Below are 18,320 nucleotides of genomic sequence, written 5' to 3'. Positions count from 1 at the left end.
ATACAGCATTGCTGTTATACTTGTGAGGAAATTGCATTGCTGTATATTAATTCCCTGGAGGCTTATGCTGACATTTTTGGGGCCAGAGCCCTAAACCTGCAAAAGAAGATCCTGACACAGCTATGATTGTTTGTTCTGACTCTTAAATTGATTGACTTTGTCTTCTTTTTTATTTGTCCTGCTGGAATATCGGTAGCACAGTGATGCACAGGTCATGCACCAGCTTCTGTTAGTCACATATAGTTTAAATGGATGAGATGAGGAAAGCCCTGTTGTCATTAAGCACATATATATCTATATCTTTATATATATATATATATATATATATATATATATATATATATATATATATATATATATATATATATATTCAATATATATATATATATATATATATCTATATGCTAAATGACAACAGGGCTTTCCTCTTCCTCTCCTCCTCCTCTCTCTCTCTATATATATGAATATGAAATGCTGAAATTTCTTCATAGTTTTTATGATAGATGTTGTGAGGGAGATTTTCTACATAAAGACTACATATTCTGATATTGACAAACGTCGAGATTTTCTTGTGGAGCTTTCACCCTTGAAGCCTTGATATTTTGATGATAAAGGTTTTACAATTTTCTAGAAAAACATACATTTTGTTTGTATTAAGTATTTATTAGATGTTTTGAGACACCCAACCCAAGCTGTCAGTATGAATGTAATTCCATCGTGTGTGTGTGCGTATGTGTGTGTGTGTGTGTGTGTGTACAGGTGAACATGTCCTCCGGGTCCTCTCTCGTGTGTCAGCGCGCAGCTCCCCGCCGCGGCTGCGTCTGTGCGCTCCGCTCGCTCTCCGCCTCTTCGGGGAGGAGCGCACCTTGTTTGGCTTAGTCGAGTCCCGGCTCTCCTCCGCGCGTTATGCTGAGAGTTCCCTGCACCGGACACCACATCCTTAACGGTGAACAACTTACAATCGGCGCGGTTCGTGGAAGTATTTTTTTTATTGTCGAAACTGATATTTTTCTCGGACATATTTTTATTCTAGTTGTCAAAGTGAAGAAATATTAGAAATGTTAAGGAACAGTCTGTTCATGTCTGGAGGCTCGAGGTTGGAGCGGATGGCCACATTACTTCACTGGAGCCTGTTCCTGCAGCTGGCGGTGTGGAGAACGGTGAGTCTGCTGACAGCACTCAGGTTAGCCTGATCTGCAGGATTTTTATTAATACCTCAGCTGTTTCACACTCATTTGTATTTGTAGACAACTAGCAATTTGCTCCCTGCACACGTAAAGAAAAAATCAGCCTACATTTAGTTGTCTGAGCTACAGTCTGCCCATTTTAAATGTCTGACAGTAGGTCAGGGAGACGAGTATTTAAAATATTGTTTATGTTTTATAATCAAGAGATATCAAATGATTCATCAAAGCACTTGTAAATTAAAAAAAAAATCTATATTGTTATGTATTTTTTCCACGCAGTTAAAGACGCACTATGTAGTTTTGGGGAAAAAATGTTAATAAGAAGAGAAAGATCTTCATTGACTATTTCTGCCTAAACAAACTAAATAAACACACTTTGTTTCCTGACTGAATAAACTGAATAAAACAAACTGACCTGAAAGGAGACCACAATTTATACTGTTTTACTTTGCTTATATCTGTCGGACCCTGCCACCTTTCTAGCTTCAAACACTGAGAACAGCTTGTTGTTATAAGTATTAAAATTCTTAGTTTAAATAATTTCTCCAAAACACTATAGCAGCTGTTTAACCAACATTGTTGACTTTTAATATTGAATATTTGAGTGGTTTCTGATTCATAGGCTATATTTGTCTATTCATTTGTCATTTTCTCCTTTCTTGATTCCCATTTGGCCGTTCTTGGACAACATGTGCCACTGTCCTCTTAGGACACCACAAAGTTAACCAAAAAGCATCCATCCAACCATTATCTGTCACTGCTTATTCTTTAGCAGGGTTGTAATGGAGCTGATCCTGGCTGACACTGGATGACCATAAAATATATCACATAATATCCACAGATTGAGATCATAGCAAGCAGAACATGTTATAGACAGAAAGTTATATTTAGGGGGCCAAGGCCGAGGGGCCGAGGGAACGCGTATGCAAGCATACGCGTTTCCTAGGACCAGCGGTGCTAGGAACCCTATTGTAATTGTAAAGATTTTTATTTTTATTTTTCTCCGACTAAAAGTGGTGCTGCAGGCTAAACCGTGCAAGGGAGGGCAATTTGGAGGGTTGGTCCAGACTCCTGCGAATATCTCAGACACAAGACACTGTTTGATATCTCGGTCAAACTAAATGCTATTAACACCAAATTTGAGATCCTTGGTTGCCATGAGACTGGGAAGGGATGAGCCGAATTTGGCGAATTTTGGCCACTAAGGGGCACTAAAAATATGGGAACTCTATATCTCTTGAACGGCTACACCGATTTTTGAGAAATTTGGTCGGTATGATGTAGGGCCAATCCTCAGGCCATATCTTGAAGGTGGTCATGACTGCTCAATGTGGGCGTGGCTTATTACAACATAAACAACAAACATTAATTTCAGCCAAACTATTATGCTGAGAGCTTTGAAATTTATATGGTACAGATAGAATAGGACACAGTTCTTCCATACCAACAATTGCACATGTACTCCAGTAGGTGGTGCTATAATGGATGCAATCGCGTTTTTGCCTTTAACTTCCACATTTTAAATAACACATTTGCAAACCTTATATCCATATGTTCTGTGAATAGAGCTGGGTTTTCTGACATAGGACACGCCCACTTCTGCTGCACATTTCGTTCCCTATATCGCCACATATGCAAAACCTACTTTTTTGAACTCCTCCTTGGGATCTTGTCCGATCTGCGTGAAACTTAGCACAGACACTCTTCAGCTGGATCTGATCTAAAGTTATCAAAACAATTTTGCTCTGTCAAAAAATGCGCAACTTATTAACAAATGAATTTCTGTAGCTAGCTATAAAAATGTAAACTGTTTGATATCTTGGTCAAACTAAATGCTATTAACACCAAATTTGAGATCCTTGGTTGCCATGAGACTGGGAAGGGATGAGCCGAATTTGGCGAATTTTGGCCACTAAGGGGCGCTAAAAATATGGGAACTCTATATCTCTTGAACGGCTACACCGATTTTTACGAAATTTGGTCAGTATGATGGAGGGCCAATCCTGAGGCCATATCTTGAAGGTGCTCATTACTGGTCAATGTGGGCGTGCCTTATTACAAAAAATCCAAATCGGCACACATTCAGCCTTTTGCACTTCCAGTGCACTTCCCATTACAGCGAATACCATGTCTCAGACATTGGCCTGTGTCCTCACTTTTGCCCCGAGCCTGTCATCCTTTGGGGCCAACTTCCATGGGCTCTGCGGTGCGTGGGGTCCGAGTTGCGCGCGGGGGCTTGGCCCCCGTTCATAACTGCTTGCAGTTCTAGTTGTACTTGTTTTGGTATGTTCCTGATGCTTTTCACACAACTTCTGATGGAAGATAAAGTTCAAGACTATATATGTATATATATATAGATATATCTATATATATATAGATATATATATATCTATATATATACATATATATGTTTAAGAACCTTCAATTTACAATTTGAAATAAACATTTTTGAAGAACAGCATCGGTTTTCATTTATTGACATACAGAGGATCCCCATTGTGGAACTTGTGGGTCAACTTAAGATGATTTTACTTTGAGAAAGGTTTTCACGACTCTAGCCTGTTTTCCTCTTAAAATGTAATAGACTGTTGCATCTTTGTGGATCACCTAAAAGGGTTAGGAATCTATCCGTCATAGTTTGAGGAAGTGGGGGGCCCTAAACACCATCTTGCATTGGGCCCCCAAAAAGACAGAAATGGCCCTGCAAAGAACAATGTAATAAACCATAATACTCAACTCATCATGATGTCAGTGACACATATTGTAACATCATAGCTTGAACCTCACCTGACTGCCCATCCCATTTCTCCATCACCTTTTATACTATTATCCTGACTTCCTTCTTTGCAGTTGTAATAAGGACTAGAGTTGCTAGAGGTTTGTGTAAATATGGGTCATAATAACCTACTTGCATTTTCAAGCTGTAGTGGCATTTCTGATGAGGACAGGGCTCCTAAAAGCCTTGACAAAAAAAACAGAGAACAGCTGGATATTAACATTTTGACGTGAAAAACATAAAAAGTATTCTCACCTCAATGTCAAGCGTCTTATTCCTGAAATTAACCTATAGCTGACCTCTGAACCCAAACTGAAAGTTAAGGGTCAAGTGAAATCTAATTAATTCAACAACCAACCCTGTTCTCCCCTACCTGATGGCTGACTTATTCATCACACATGGTGTCCAATCTCTGGGAAACATGTGACTTTACTTTTTCTTGGCTGAGCAGTGTACAGGTTTAATATTCCAGACTTTTTCAGTGTGAACCTGACTGTTGCTGTGCTTTATTTCAGTGTCTTGATAAAAAAATTCACAACATTTGACGAATGAAATATAAACATCCAAGAAACTTTCAACTATCAACAGCAGCAACACTGATGAAACCACACATACACATTATCATACCTTCCATTGAATAATCAATCAATAAAAAGAAAAGATTCATCGTTGTCTCATGTGGCTTAATTAACACTGGACACTCACTTGACTCTGCTGCCTTTGGCTCCAGACAGCAAAGAGAAAGCATTAATATCTTCTCTTATTTTTCTGCACACACGTCTCTGTTATGCAGAAAATTCATGGTGGAGAATTTTCCTATTTAAATACATTTTTATCCTTATTCGAACTGAATGCTATCGTGAATCCGCTATATGTCAATCAAAATAATTCACACTACACATCATTGTTGATCTACTGTTAAGTCAAAAATAATATTAAGTGCTGCTTTAAAGTAGGTTGAGAACTCTAAGAATTTGTAATTTCATGAGTTGGCTCCCACTTTGTTTGTCAAGGCTTGCAAATGAAGATGGAAGGTTTCAGACTGTTCCACTGATCTCAAGAAGGTTGGTAATTAGGGGCTGAAATCACAATGGGATATTATCTGTTCTCAACCCAATCCCCAGAATAAATGTTAGCTGAGTTCACTTCTGTAAAACAACAGATAAGTAAAAACTGATAATTCTTTATGTCTGTTTTAGGCAGAATTTTTTATTTATCTCATGTCACAATGCTGTGCTTTTGTTCTGGTTAGGTTTATGTACAAAATTCACTTTTTAAGGGTTAGGAAAACATCATGGTTTGGTTTAAAATATCTGTTTTAGCAGCCATACTCCTTAAGGGAGATGGTCCGGCTTCCTATAAAAACAGCCAGTTTGATGCCACATAAAATGTCTGGAAATGTTTCTAGGTTTCCTTAAAATGTCCAGTCGTGTGACATTGATCAATCAACGAGAAGATGAAAGATGTCTAACAACTACAATGTGAATGTGATATGCTGTGTTTGATACAAATGTCAACCCTGGACATATCTGTGATTTGCAGTAATGTTAACTGTTCATTATCTAAACTAAATCTGGGTTTACAGTGTATAGTAGTACAAAGTCCCTCAAATATGTACCTAAATAAACCATATAAATACATTCCACTGCTTTTGGAGTTCATTAAAAGGACACTTGTGTTTTCTTTTCAGATTTTAAACACAAGGCTCTTCCAGAGCTTTTGAACCGTGATGTAAAATGACACTCTACCTTCTGTGTCAAGCTTGAGGCCATTTGTGCCTCACAAACAAGCCATAAAACCTTAAAATCAATCTTAAAGGTCACAGTCCAATGAGGTCAAGTGGAAGAAATGCGATCCAGTTATTCTCGATTCTGTGAGTTCGCTTTTCATTGTGGCTGAATTTTGTTCAAAAGGAAGTTAGTTGATTTTGGGGTTAAAAATGAGTGACAGTCATCCAGGTGGTGGAAACAAAAGCAGGAAGGGTTGAGGCTGAGGATGATGGAAATAATTGAAGTTTTAAAACAAAGTATTGCACAAACTCAATGTGAACCTTGGGGTGATGCTAATAGTCAAATCAAAGGATTGCCAAAGTTCTGAGAATTCACCATCTGGTAACAGCTGTACAATTGTGTCCAGTCCAAGTCCAGTTGAATCTTTTCCAACCAAGTCGCTAGAATAATATGTTGAAACTCTAAATTCTTTCATCTTGAAACTTTAGATGTTGTTAGGTTCAATTTTGAAGTTTGTCGTGACAAGGCTATGCTTATTGTCTGGCTAGGTATGGGCACAAATAACACTTGAATAGGGTTAGGAAAAGGGTAACAGTTAGGAGACAACTATATTACATCTGGTTACTTTTCAGGATAAAACACTCCGTGTTGACACCAGCACACAAATCTGAAAAAAGAGACAAACACAAGCTCTTCTGCTAATCCTTCAGTCGGGAACACTTAGTGTTGTTATTTTCATGACACATATCTATAACTGCGGTCGCGAGTGATCATGTGATTATCACGGGACCTCCTCGGCCTTGTGACGCTAGCTGTCTACCGTACTGCACCGTGTCAGACTCGCAACTGGTGGGGGTTACCGGACGGAGGACAGCGGAGCAAAACCGGATCTGGCCGTAACACAGCGGACACGTATCCAGTGGAAATTTGGGGTTAAGCACTGATGCTTCCTGCAGTTGGGTCGGATAGAAGTTGGATCTTGTTTTCACCACAAACGAACCGTACCAGAGTTTGTTTGGAACCGGAACGAGACCACCCCTTCAAAAAGGTCTCGGTCTGGTTGTTTTGGTCCGTACCCGAGTGCGGTTGATATGTTCACATCTTCCGAACTGTACCAAGGGGGTAAACGCTCCAGGGTTCGATTCAACCGAACTAAAGAAGGCAGGTGTGAAAACGCCCTTAGTCATGGAACACAGGTGAGCATGAAAAGGAGCAGGAAAAAAAGACTAAGACAGGAACCAAACCATGACCATAACAGGTATGGTCAGAGACAGAAATGTTACCTGCCAACATTTTATTCTGGTGACTGGTCTGGATTTTTCAGTGGACAAGTGAAAATTTTGACCTGAAGTTTATTTCCCACAATGTGAATTTACTATTTAATGTCTACAGGATGGGATGTGAGTGAGAGGAGATGTCTTGGTGTATCATTATCTTTAGAATGAGGAGAAATTGTGAGTTACTTGACCCGGAGGTAAGATTTAGATTGAAAACTAGATTGATTGGCCAGTAATAGATACACACACAAACGTACTTACACATACGATATCTAATGACATCAGAGACCTGGTGCTTACCCGTCCTTTGTATCACTGTGAATGTAAATGGTGGCAGCTCAGTAAAGGCTGGTTGCAGCCAATCAGCGCCCTGCAATATGACCCGATTTAGACAGTGATTGAATTTAAATGAGCATAAACTGTTGCCATTCTGTTCGAGGGCTACGGTAATTAAAGTGCAGCTCAAATGACACTCCAGCTCTTCCACCAACCACACACCTGCTCACCCACCCACCCACCACACACACATACACACACACACACACACACACACACACAAACAATCTGATTTTATCATTCTGCTTCATATAGTTGGAGGAAACCTCTGCCCTTCTCTGGACCACAGCACAGAGTCTCTGCACATCACTAAACTGTAAAATTACACAATGAGTCTCTTCATGTCATGCTGCTTTATTGCTTCTCAAACGAAAGAGGTATATTCCATAAACTTGCGGTGCAGAGATTACAGTGTGTCTTATGTCGCGCTGCTTCTGCGTTGCCAGATCAAGATTTTCAGCAGCACAGACCTTTGTTGCCGCTGTAGGTATTATCTATCAGTCATGTAGGAGTGTTTGGACCACCCAGTTGAAATAAACTGTGTAAATATTCTCCTTGTGTTGTGTGTTTAGGGGCACTGTGGATTTATCAAAGACTCCCTAAGTAGAAAATGAGACTGTTTAATGTAGAAGATAAGAAGGATATATCATCGTGATTCATGTTAATCTTACAGTTTCATCCAAGCACATCAGTCTGTGTTATAAATAAACTGTTAGAGTTATTTATCAGAGAGACTGGCTTTACTGTATACAGCAGTAGATCTGTATTTAAAAATCTAAATCTGAATAAGCAGGCATTTACTGAAATCAAAAAACATAATCTTTGATTTATACATAAGGTGCTAATCAAGGAAAGGTGGTCGCCAAAATCCCTGGAATTTATCTACTCAGGAACATGAATGTTTGACAGAATTTTTATGGTAATATATTTAATGGTTGTTGGGGCAGTTTTTTCATAAATATTGATATAATGGGTCTGAACATCTGAAACAGTTCTAATATTCATTTTTTGCAGTACCAGTTGTGCCTTACTCTCTCTTCTCTCCAATAGACAAGAGCAGACACTCAGCACTGCACTGTCTTTATTTCACTACATTTATTAAGATGCTGTAGTGCTTAACACACAAGACACAATCTAAATAACATTTTTCCATTTTATGTTGTGGTTAAGGCACAAAACCTGGTTGGTCAGTGTTAGAATAAGATCATATTTTGGCTTGAGATGAGATGTGCTGATGTCTCGTAACCACAAACACGACCTGAAAATGTTGCCTCATCAAAAATGTCCAGTGTTCTCGTGCTTACAAATGATGAAATGCTCTGTTGGACTGTGTTCTCTCCCCTTCAATTGGCAAGAGAGTCCACTCATAAACAAATGATGTTAACATGATATGACACGTAGAAATGTCAATATGATATTAAGACAAAAACAAATTTGTATGCATCTTGGTTTGCAGACTACCAGCATTTTATTTTGTAATCGGGTTGTAATAAGCAGTAATAAACCTTGCTCCAGAACATATGATAACATTTTACAGTATATAAATGTAATATTTAGTTAAGAAAATTTTAAGTTGAAATACGACAAAGGAACACTTCTACAAAAATGTTTCCCTCTTCCTCTCGCTTTTCATTTTGCTCAGTTTTAACTCCCAACACAGGAAGGAGCTCCCTCGTCATTATTTGGTTCCTAAACAATAAAGGTTGTGTGAAGGACAAACACATATACACACTGCAGAGGCACACAGATCGATCTATAGACAATAACAGCTGTAGGATAAGATGTAAGGTAAGCATGCAAGGGGTCAGGAGGTTTTTCTGTCCAGTCACAGCAAGCCTCTTCCCTCTTGTGTTAATACCAAACACTGCAGTGCTGAGAGAGGACGAGGTCAAATGTCAGGCTCAACCGCAGTGTCTCCATCTGTCCAACAGGCAGGTGTTCTACCTGCAAAGCTTCACGCATTTCAAACCAAATACGTTCACTGAAATTAATTACATGCCTTCAAAGCAATTAAAGGGGATTATTTCTCACCTGACAGGATCCACTTTGTTATGTCAATTGATTTGACAGCAAAGTGGAGATGCAGCTTGAATAATGTACATTTATACATCTAAGATTATTATAGATCTTTACGGGTGGGCAGGTTTCTGTCCTCCTCTTCACGTTTGTCAGAAGATGTGAAACCAAGTGCGAGGAAGTGGTGGTCTTGACAGGAGATGTCAGAACTTTAAGAGGAAATTATTGAATTCCCACATTTCTGCTGAGGTTCATCGCTGGATTGGAACCATCAACGTCCTCAGGGTTTTCAAGTGGGTTGAGCTGCAGGGCAACAATGCAGTATGTATTAAACAAGGACTGAATTAAACTCACATGAACGCTGAGCAGACAAAGAAAACATTACAACCTAGATACTCAAACACTTACCTACTATCACCAGCTATTAAAAGGGATTTTAACATTTTCAAAGCAGTTACCGCAGACATAAAATGTACTTTTTGCATTTAAATGGCTCCATGTTTGAAGCAGTGAACAAAAACAAACCCTGGTGGAAAATTTCCCAGAAGCCCACAGCACCATTCCTCAATCAGTCTGCTTTATGTTGGAATCAATGTTGAACCAGTTGAACCACCTCAGTATGTTTAAACTGACGTTAAAAAACGAGCAAAACAATTGATTTACTAATTAATTCCTGCAGTTTATGGATTTAGAATCCATATGACAAAGAGCATTAAGCCTTTAAGTGTTGTAATACCGGTGCCTCAGATGCTGCGCTCTTCCAAGCTCCACGCCTCAAGGATCGATTCGTCTAATGACCTGTTATCCTGCTGTAACCCAGATCCCATTTGAATTGCCTGTAGCCGTGACCAGTGTGATATCTCAACGTCTGTAGTTCTGATGCACAAAAGCTTTCACAATTCTGGAAAAGATTCAGAACTCTAATAACTTTATTGTACAGTACTTATTTTACTAACCCCAATCCTCCCAATGTATAAAAAAAATCAATAACATGGCATGTTGTGTCAACGAAAAAGTAGCAGAAGGAGGAAAAAATATATTTCCTGCCTCTTTTGTGAAAATAACATGAGATACAGATTATTCTTTTTACGCAAAACATCCAAAAAGATTATCCAAAATAAAGCGCCGTTGGTGATCTTATTGTATTGGTGTTAAATCAAGTTTGTAGTAGCTCATTATATTTTCCATTATTTGCCTCTGACATTCCTATGATTCCTGCTGACTTCTGGTGTCATTGTCAGTGTAACACTGACGACACACCAATGTGGCTGCCCGCTATCATCATTACTGCACTGCTGAGTGATTTCATGTGTAACTCTGCTCTTCTTTATTTTCAGTCGGAGGCCATGCACCCAGACTGTGCCGTGGTGGTTCAGCACATGAAGGCTCAGGAAGAATGCAACCAGATCCTCAAACAGGAGAACAACCACTCTTCAAGAACAGGTCTGTGGGTATTGTGGCCACGTTTTCCACAATGTTCACTTAGGCTTTCATTTGAGAAGCACTCTGTGTTGGCTTGACTCATGTCATGTTGTAAAATTAAGGACTGAATTTGACAGAAAAATTATGGATTTTACAGCAGAGTTTACTGTCAGGAGACGCTGTTTTTTATCTATTTGTGACAAATCCTCCTCCTCCTCCATCCTCCTGTCCATGCACATATATACATTTCACTGGGACTCATTAGAGGCTGAAGGGTCACTTTTCCACTCTCCTTCTCTTCACCCTCTTCAGAGAGTGTTAAAGGGAGTGAAAGGTGTTGGAGCTTTGACAGTAAATGTCAGGAGTTGAAGACAAAGCCAGCAGCCTCCCACGTTTCATCTGTTCAGGGAATTGATTTTTGTGCGGATGTTCCTCATTATAGGATAACCACCAGGTTACAGCCACTGAAAGTCTAAGAGGATCTTATACAATATACTATCACATCCAATACACTAGAAACAACTCTTAAAATCAAATCTATTGGTAGATACAAAATATTTATTCAAATAAAAGATAGTGACACTTAAAAAAGGTTTTAATAATAATAACAAATAATGCATTTATTTAATGTAGTGCTTTTCAGGGTACAAAAATACATTTTACAGGTTAAAAAGCAAACAAAAGAGAAAGAGGAAGTTCAGCATTGAAAGCAGTTTTAAAAAAGGTGAGATTTGGTGAGTTTTTTGAAGGTAGTGAGGTCTGTACTGTACAGTCTCTGATGTGTTTGGGGAGAAAGTTCCAGAGTTAGTGGGCAGCTACTGAGAAGGCTCTGTTGCCCCAAATCCATTTTAGTGGTGTAAAACTAAGAAGGTTTAAACTTAATCAGCTCCAAAAGCAACAAAAGGCAAAACTGTTCTGCTGTGAAGCTCCAGAAACATCACTTGAATACTTATAAACAGCACAAGCATGTCAAGTTCCATTTTCCGGATTCACATTAATGGTTTTGCTCTTCTAATTTCTCCATTTAGTCGAGTAATAACACTTCTGTCTTAGAGCTTTTCATGTAAAATTGAAGACTTTTGCATGTGAGGTCAGAATATATCTTATTACATTAAACCCCCCTGCTTCAATCCACATCTGTATGTGAGGCTCATGGCAGTGCACACAGCAGGCTGCTCGGTGCCTTGCTACAGCTGATGATAGCAGAAGTTTAATCAGAAGCGCAGCGATCACATTTGCTTCCTGTTATCAAATGACTGTCCTTCATTTGGCAGAGCAGCCAGAACAATCAGGGGAACTAATCTGGTGAGGAGATGTCTGGATTAAAAGAAGCTGGCCCGTCCCTGTTTCATCTCCACAGCTCAGGTAGAAGGTGAGCCAACTGAATCAGAGGAGATTCATCCATTATCCTCCCTTCAGTGGCTCAGAGGAGAAAACTCAGTTACTGGAACAGCTTGTCCTTCAGGAGGACCGCGCTTCATTTTCCATCTGAGATGCTTTCTGAAAGCATGTTGATGACACGTGACACAATGACACACGACTTCTCTTTGTTTTGAAGTGTTCTGAGATATGTGATTTGAGGCAGGTACACTCTGTCTCTGCACTCTGACAAGGTTGATGTAAGCCACACAGTTGTTGAAGCAGTCATTGGTTCGGCTGCAGGGCCGCCTGTGCTTGGCACAGCTGGTGTCGCTCAGAATTAATTGCATCATTTGTCTCCCATTCCTGTGATCATCCAAAGCAAAGATGTGAAAATTAGCATTCTAGGCGGCAGGTATGAGACAGCTCGAACCTGGACTGAACGCTGATGAAGTAAACTGAGGCCCAGCTTTACTTTTTCAGTCAGCTTTTACAAAACTGTTCTGTCAGGAAGGACAAACAGCTGTATGGTCTGACAAACACAAGAGCATCAAATCAGTCATGATTTTAGGGGCACACACCATGCGAAAAGACTTTGCTGGGAGATCTAAGCACTTTAAACAATTACAAGAACATTAAATCTCTGTTAAAATGCCATTAACTCAGGTGGAGGTTGGGGTGGTTAGCACAGGCACCATTTCAAGCTTTAAGGTCCATTTTCTGTAAAAATGAAATGCCACTTGAAGTCCCTTTTTGGTAGACAAGACACATAAAATGTTTTAATTTTAATGGCAATGGATACCTCTATATCTTTTGTCAGGTGCTTTCAGTACAAGGTACTTTAATATATGCTAGAAAAATTTGATGGCAGTACAATGTTAAAATGTCTGTTTCAGAGAGGACTCTCCTTGTTTCCACATAGCTCGGTGTACGCAGTCCATCCACTCGAATGGGAACCTGATGTGTTTGCCAAACTCCACCTTCCATCTTCCGTTCAATGTCACATGACGGTAAACTAATTACATCCCTTGTAGCAAAGCGGAACTGCTGTTTCTATTTTGATACACCTTTGTGTTCATTATGTGACCATTTACTATGTTAAAGCTTCATTATTAGAAGTTGGGTCTGCTCGATTTATGGGAATTTATATACATTTCTGCTCCTGGCTGACTTTCAAGAGGATAGACTGTTATGTGAAAGTTTTATGGTAGCGTCCTCTTTTTGTAGCAGTAAAAACTGCATTTAGAGTCTTTTAAGTTTTGCTTCGATGTTCAAGCACAATCTGTGCACATCTTTTTTCTCAGTAACCTCATTAACTAACCTGTGATGAAATGTTTACCACTTATTGACTGTAAGCTGGGGTGGTTTTAATTGTTTAATATCTACAGTTCGACACAGCAGCTTTAAGACATGGTGCATTACTTTTCAATTTGGTGCAGACACTGTCACAGCATTTGTTATTACACAAAAGGAGTGCGGGTGTTCTGGCAACAGGAAAGCTGATGTATGCCTGCTGTCATCTATATGACTTTGAGCTAAATATTTCACAGAACCTTCTCATGCATTTGTTGCCATGCATCATTGTCAGTGTTTCTTTCTCATTAAGGCTCCACGTGCCTAGAAAAACAGCTTCCCTCATTAAAAAGCAGTGCTGCTCTGTCCACCCAGAATGAAATGCAATTGCATTGAACACTAACAGATACAAAACAAATTTGTGTGCGGTCACAGATATCTTCTGTGGCTTCTTATATTTACAGTTAGCCAGGCAAAATACCGCTATCCATTGTTCAGACTAAAACAAAATTATCAGTGAAACAATGAAAACCTAATTTTTTAAAGAATTAAACAGTAAAAGAATTAAAGAGGAAAGCAATGAAAGATTACAAATAAATACATAAAGGCATGAAGATTTCGGAGCAAAACATGGACAACATGAATGGTCAGCCAGAGCTGCTCATCTGCACAAACTGCCAGGTAAACAAAAGATAAAGATACCACACACGTTCAGTGATTGTGAGGCATCTTTAATGGGCTTCACACTCATAAGTATTCAGAGACGTTTTCACATGACTGTTCTGAGGAGAAGTGTTCGGGTCATGTGGGTCAGATCTTCAGTATGTCACTGACCAAAGTATTGTAGGCAGTACAGGTGTGAGGAGGACCAGGTAAAGATGGTAAGAGAGAGGATATTAAATACTTTTATAGTACCTCCATTTTTGGTAGATGTAATGTTGACTCAACTACATTTCAGATTGGATATTGCACATTTCACTCCTGCATATAGGAAAACAGCTCATTAACACTATTGTTGTTTAGCTAACGTTATTAATTATGGCTCTGTTGTATTTAGACATGCCAGTAAGCCAGCAGGAGCAGTACCTCGGCCTTGCTGCAGTCACACAGCTGAATGGAACGGAGCCATGATGAATTTACTGCCTCCAACTGAGTTTGGCAGTCGACAGAACCACAGTGAGGACGTCCAGAACTGAGCAAAATGTGAAAAGCACTCTCATTTTGACCTAATGCAGTGTGGAATTTACTCAACTTACAGAGCGTTTAGTCCTTTGACTCCTAGTGATTTTACCCTGACTGATCACATATCTGGTGTCTCTGACATCATTTTCAGGCAGTACTGAGTTTGCTAGTTTGCACAGTTGGCTCTTTTTTTTAAAATCAAATTCACAGAGAACAGCTGTTGATATTGTGGTACTTACAAGACATTTTTGTGTTTAAATACTATGTGCTGAGACCTTGTTTGTACTGTTGCTGAAGTTCGGTGCTGTTCTGAGCATTATTTGTGGCTTTTTGGTGGCGGCTTATAGTTGGATCCATTTACTGCAGTGTATTGTTGTCGTGCAGTCGTTTCTGAGGATGCTAAAGCTACGTCCTACTCGGTGTCACGGTGTGTTAGAACATGGATTAAACTTACACCGGAATATCCCTTTTACATAGCAAGCTAACCTGCACCTACAAAAATCACAACAAAAAAAGAAAAAGGTGGAGGTCAGCATGTGTGGAGGAAAAAAACATGCTTGCAACTGAGTGATTTCTGTGCACACGAATTATTATAATGTGTTCACTTGAAATACTTAAACGCACAGTATGACATTTATGCAGCTAGTGGTCTCTTTATCGCACGAACAAAAGAATTGGTGAGGGTAACAGAGGTTGTTGTCTTCACTGTTAAATAACCACTTCTGTTGATGACTCAGGCATAAACGTTCGTTGACAAAGTTAGATAATAAAGTTTTATGTTTTGTTCTCTCTAGTTTTTTTTTCCAACATCGTTTTTCACTCGGTGACATATCACCTTGTGTTATAATGACAGGGGGGCCACATTGAATGCACAATTACTTAAACAAAATGACAGTTTCCTCTGGTTCGAACATTGTTGGAAACATTTAGGATAATCTTAAAAAAGTACACTAACATACATACATAACAAAGGTAGACATTTTAATGCAGTCTAGTGAGATTGTGGGTCAACAGTGACAGCTCTGTATAGTAACTGCCTCATGAGACCTGAGTGGGAGGAAAAGGACAGACAATTTTAATGATGTATAGCACCCTCTCCTTTGTGAATATGAGTTATCATCATGACAGAGGAACAGGGTAACACCTTTGCAGACGTCCTGTGCCCAGAGATCCTTTATACCTTCTAGCTTAGCTCTGTTAAACCAACCTTGTGGTATGAGGTGTGTGTCAGAGGTACTGCTGTGTTTTTATAGTATTTATTGTCGGCGATGATGTGAGGCCCTTTGTTATTAAATGTTTTTTGACTTTAACTCTTGGACATAAAAATAATTTCCAAAAGGATAATAAACAACACATTACATCTTTGAAATCTTTAAGCTGTGTTTTTGAAAGAGGTGCACAAATACTGAATTTGGCCTAATTCCTTCATATTCATTAAAAACCACAGTCCTTGTACTTGTCCTCTCGGATCTCCTTTTTTGTTGTTTGATGTTTCAATTGATCAGGGTATCTTAAGGTGATCTTATATAGCTGTGTAGCCTAAATAAAGTACTATAATGATAATAATATTTAACCATATTAGCAAATAGCTGATAGTTGAAACTCTCAGTAACCTACAGATTGTGAGACGAGAGGCACCTAGACATAAAAGTTATCCCAATTTACACAATGAAATGCCCAGATTTTGTTGTGTAAATCACTACTGTTGTTGTTTTGTGTCTCTGTCAGTGATCTTATAAAGCAGAATTTGCATTTATCCAACTATGGAAAAGCAACACAACATGTTTTTATTCTACGTGACTGCCAACATTATGGAAAAGTTCCCCACAGAGATAGACATTGTTGTTAAATTATAAGATGTTTTTTGTTAAAACAGAAACAGCCGTTCACAAAAGTCACCAGGTTCCATTTGCAGAAAAGGTCGTTTTATGGTCATAAACAGGCAAAGCCTGACCCATCAAAACATTGTCAGAAAATTCCAATTTTTTGGAACTGAGATGTTTATAAAACCTTTTAACGAAATCAGTTCAAAAATTTTTTCTATATCATTTTGTTTATGAGATATTTTTTGTATCACATTTGATACATTGGGCGTTTTTGGCAACTTTTTGCTCACAACAATGTTGATTTTAGATACAAATCAAATCAATCAAAATCAAATAACATTTTGAAAATATAGAACATCTTAGGCAGTTTCTCTCATTGTTTTTTTATACCTAAAACTTTTCACAGCCTTTTTTTTTCACTTTGTGGTCGGCACAAGAACAGTTTTGGTCCTTGTTCAGGCAAAGATGCACCTTACACCTTCACAGTAGGCATGTGAGAGGTGATTGCCGGTGCAGTGCTTGCAAAATAGTGTGTGGTTGTATTGTGGTAGGATTGATGTAGATTACATTACAAAAATGTGACATGACCATTCAGGGATAAATACCTGCAGTATCAAATTTGATACACACATTTTTAACACAGTTTAACTGTAATATAAAGAATGAATCATTGAGTAATTATACATTGATTCAATACAGAACATATTTACTTGAAAAAATGAGTAACAATATAAATGTTATTCCTACTGTAACTTCTTGAAAATTAGCAAAGATTTTCCTGCCAAAAGTGTGAAAATGATTTAATGACAGCAGCCATTTTGAAAAAGCCAAAAAAAGTCCTTCCACTACCTGCAGTGGAATGATTATCCACTAGTGGGCAGAATACATATATCAGGTGATATACAACAGGATTTTAAGGAAGGTATTGATTATGTTGACAAGATAGAGGTCTCAGAAACTTGCGTATCAAATATGATACAAATGGTCAAATAAAACCCAACATAAAAACCAGATAAAACTCACCAACAGTAACGCTGTTCCAGCGATCACCAACCCTGGTGGCTTGATCTGCCACTTCACAATGTGCACAACACAAACTCTCAAGCAGTTTCATAATTGTCTCTTTCTAAACCCAAAAGTAAAATCAGCCTGTAGAGCAGACAGTTGTTTAGAGCTAATGAGACTGATTCTTCTGTTGAGGAGTTTAATGTGACCACCACCCTGGCTCATGTGTGAAGAAAAAGTTGCTTTTCTCCGGTTAAAGTTGGGTTTAGCAGAATTATTTCACCTCTCCATAAATAGGTACGATTCTGACAGTGCCTCAGCAACATAATATCATCAGTCTGATTAAAAAGCTAACGTACTATGATCAATCAGCATGTTATTATTTTTTTTTCCAATGGAGCCCGCCTACCTCAAATGAATGGAAAAAAGTGAGAACAAGGACAGAAAAATCTCTGATGTGAAAGACTCATACCTATTCTTACTTTTGCAGAAAGTCACAGAGACCGACTTTGACTGGGGCAAAAATACGTTTTCAGCTCCTTTAACATATCACAATACACCTCAGCTGGTTAATGGCGACACACCTGATATTAAACTGTTACAAAAAGTAAAGCTGACCTGCAGGGTTGACTGTAGTAGGAGCTAATGACAACGGAATCTTTTGTTGAGGAGTTTCTTGTGACCACCACCAAACCCAACTATGTTATATGACTTTGAAACCACTGGTGTGCACATACCACTTCAGCATCAAACCAGTTGCTCAGTACAGCAGGTATTCACCGAAATATGGACATTGTCTTTGGCTGTTTCACTTTATCGCCTTGAGGTATAACATTCACTTTTCCTTACAGTGTTAGAAGGCAGTGGTAGCTGTTCAGTTTGGGTTTTTGGAAGAGAGAGAGATTAGATGA

At 38.8% G+C, this 18,320-nt stretch overlaps 1 protein-coding gene across 1 annotated transcript in view; it reads left to right on the top strand.

Annotated features, from left to right (window-relative positions):
• The first annotated feature begins 877 nt into the window (after nucleotides 1–877).
• ghrhrb (growth hormone releasing hormone receptor b) overlaps nucleotides 878–18,320 on the top strand; it is a 57,230-nt gene continuing 39,787 nt past the window's right edge. Inside the window, exons 1-2 of the mRNA XM_030433140.1 lie at nucleotides 878–1,160; nucleotides 10,660–10,765. Coding sequence (XP_030289000.1) covers nucleotides 1,059–1,160; nucleotides 10,660–10,765 — 208 coding nt within the window. The 5' untranslated portion in view covers nucleotides 878–1,058. The remainder of the gene's footprint in view (nucleotides 1,161–10,659; nucleotides 10,766–18,320) is intronic.

Source organism: Sparus aurata, chromosome 11, assembly GCF_900880675.1.
Source record: "Sparus aurata chromosome 11, fSpaAur1.1, whole genome shotgun sequence".
Lineage (NCBI taxonomy): Eukaryota > Metazoa > Chordata > Actinopteri > Spariformes > Sparidae > Sparus > Sparus aurata.
Note: the sequence above shows the minus strand (reverse complement) of the source record. Positions and strands in the feature narration are given on the sequence as shown.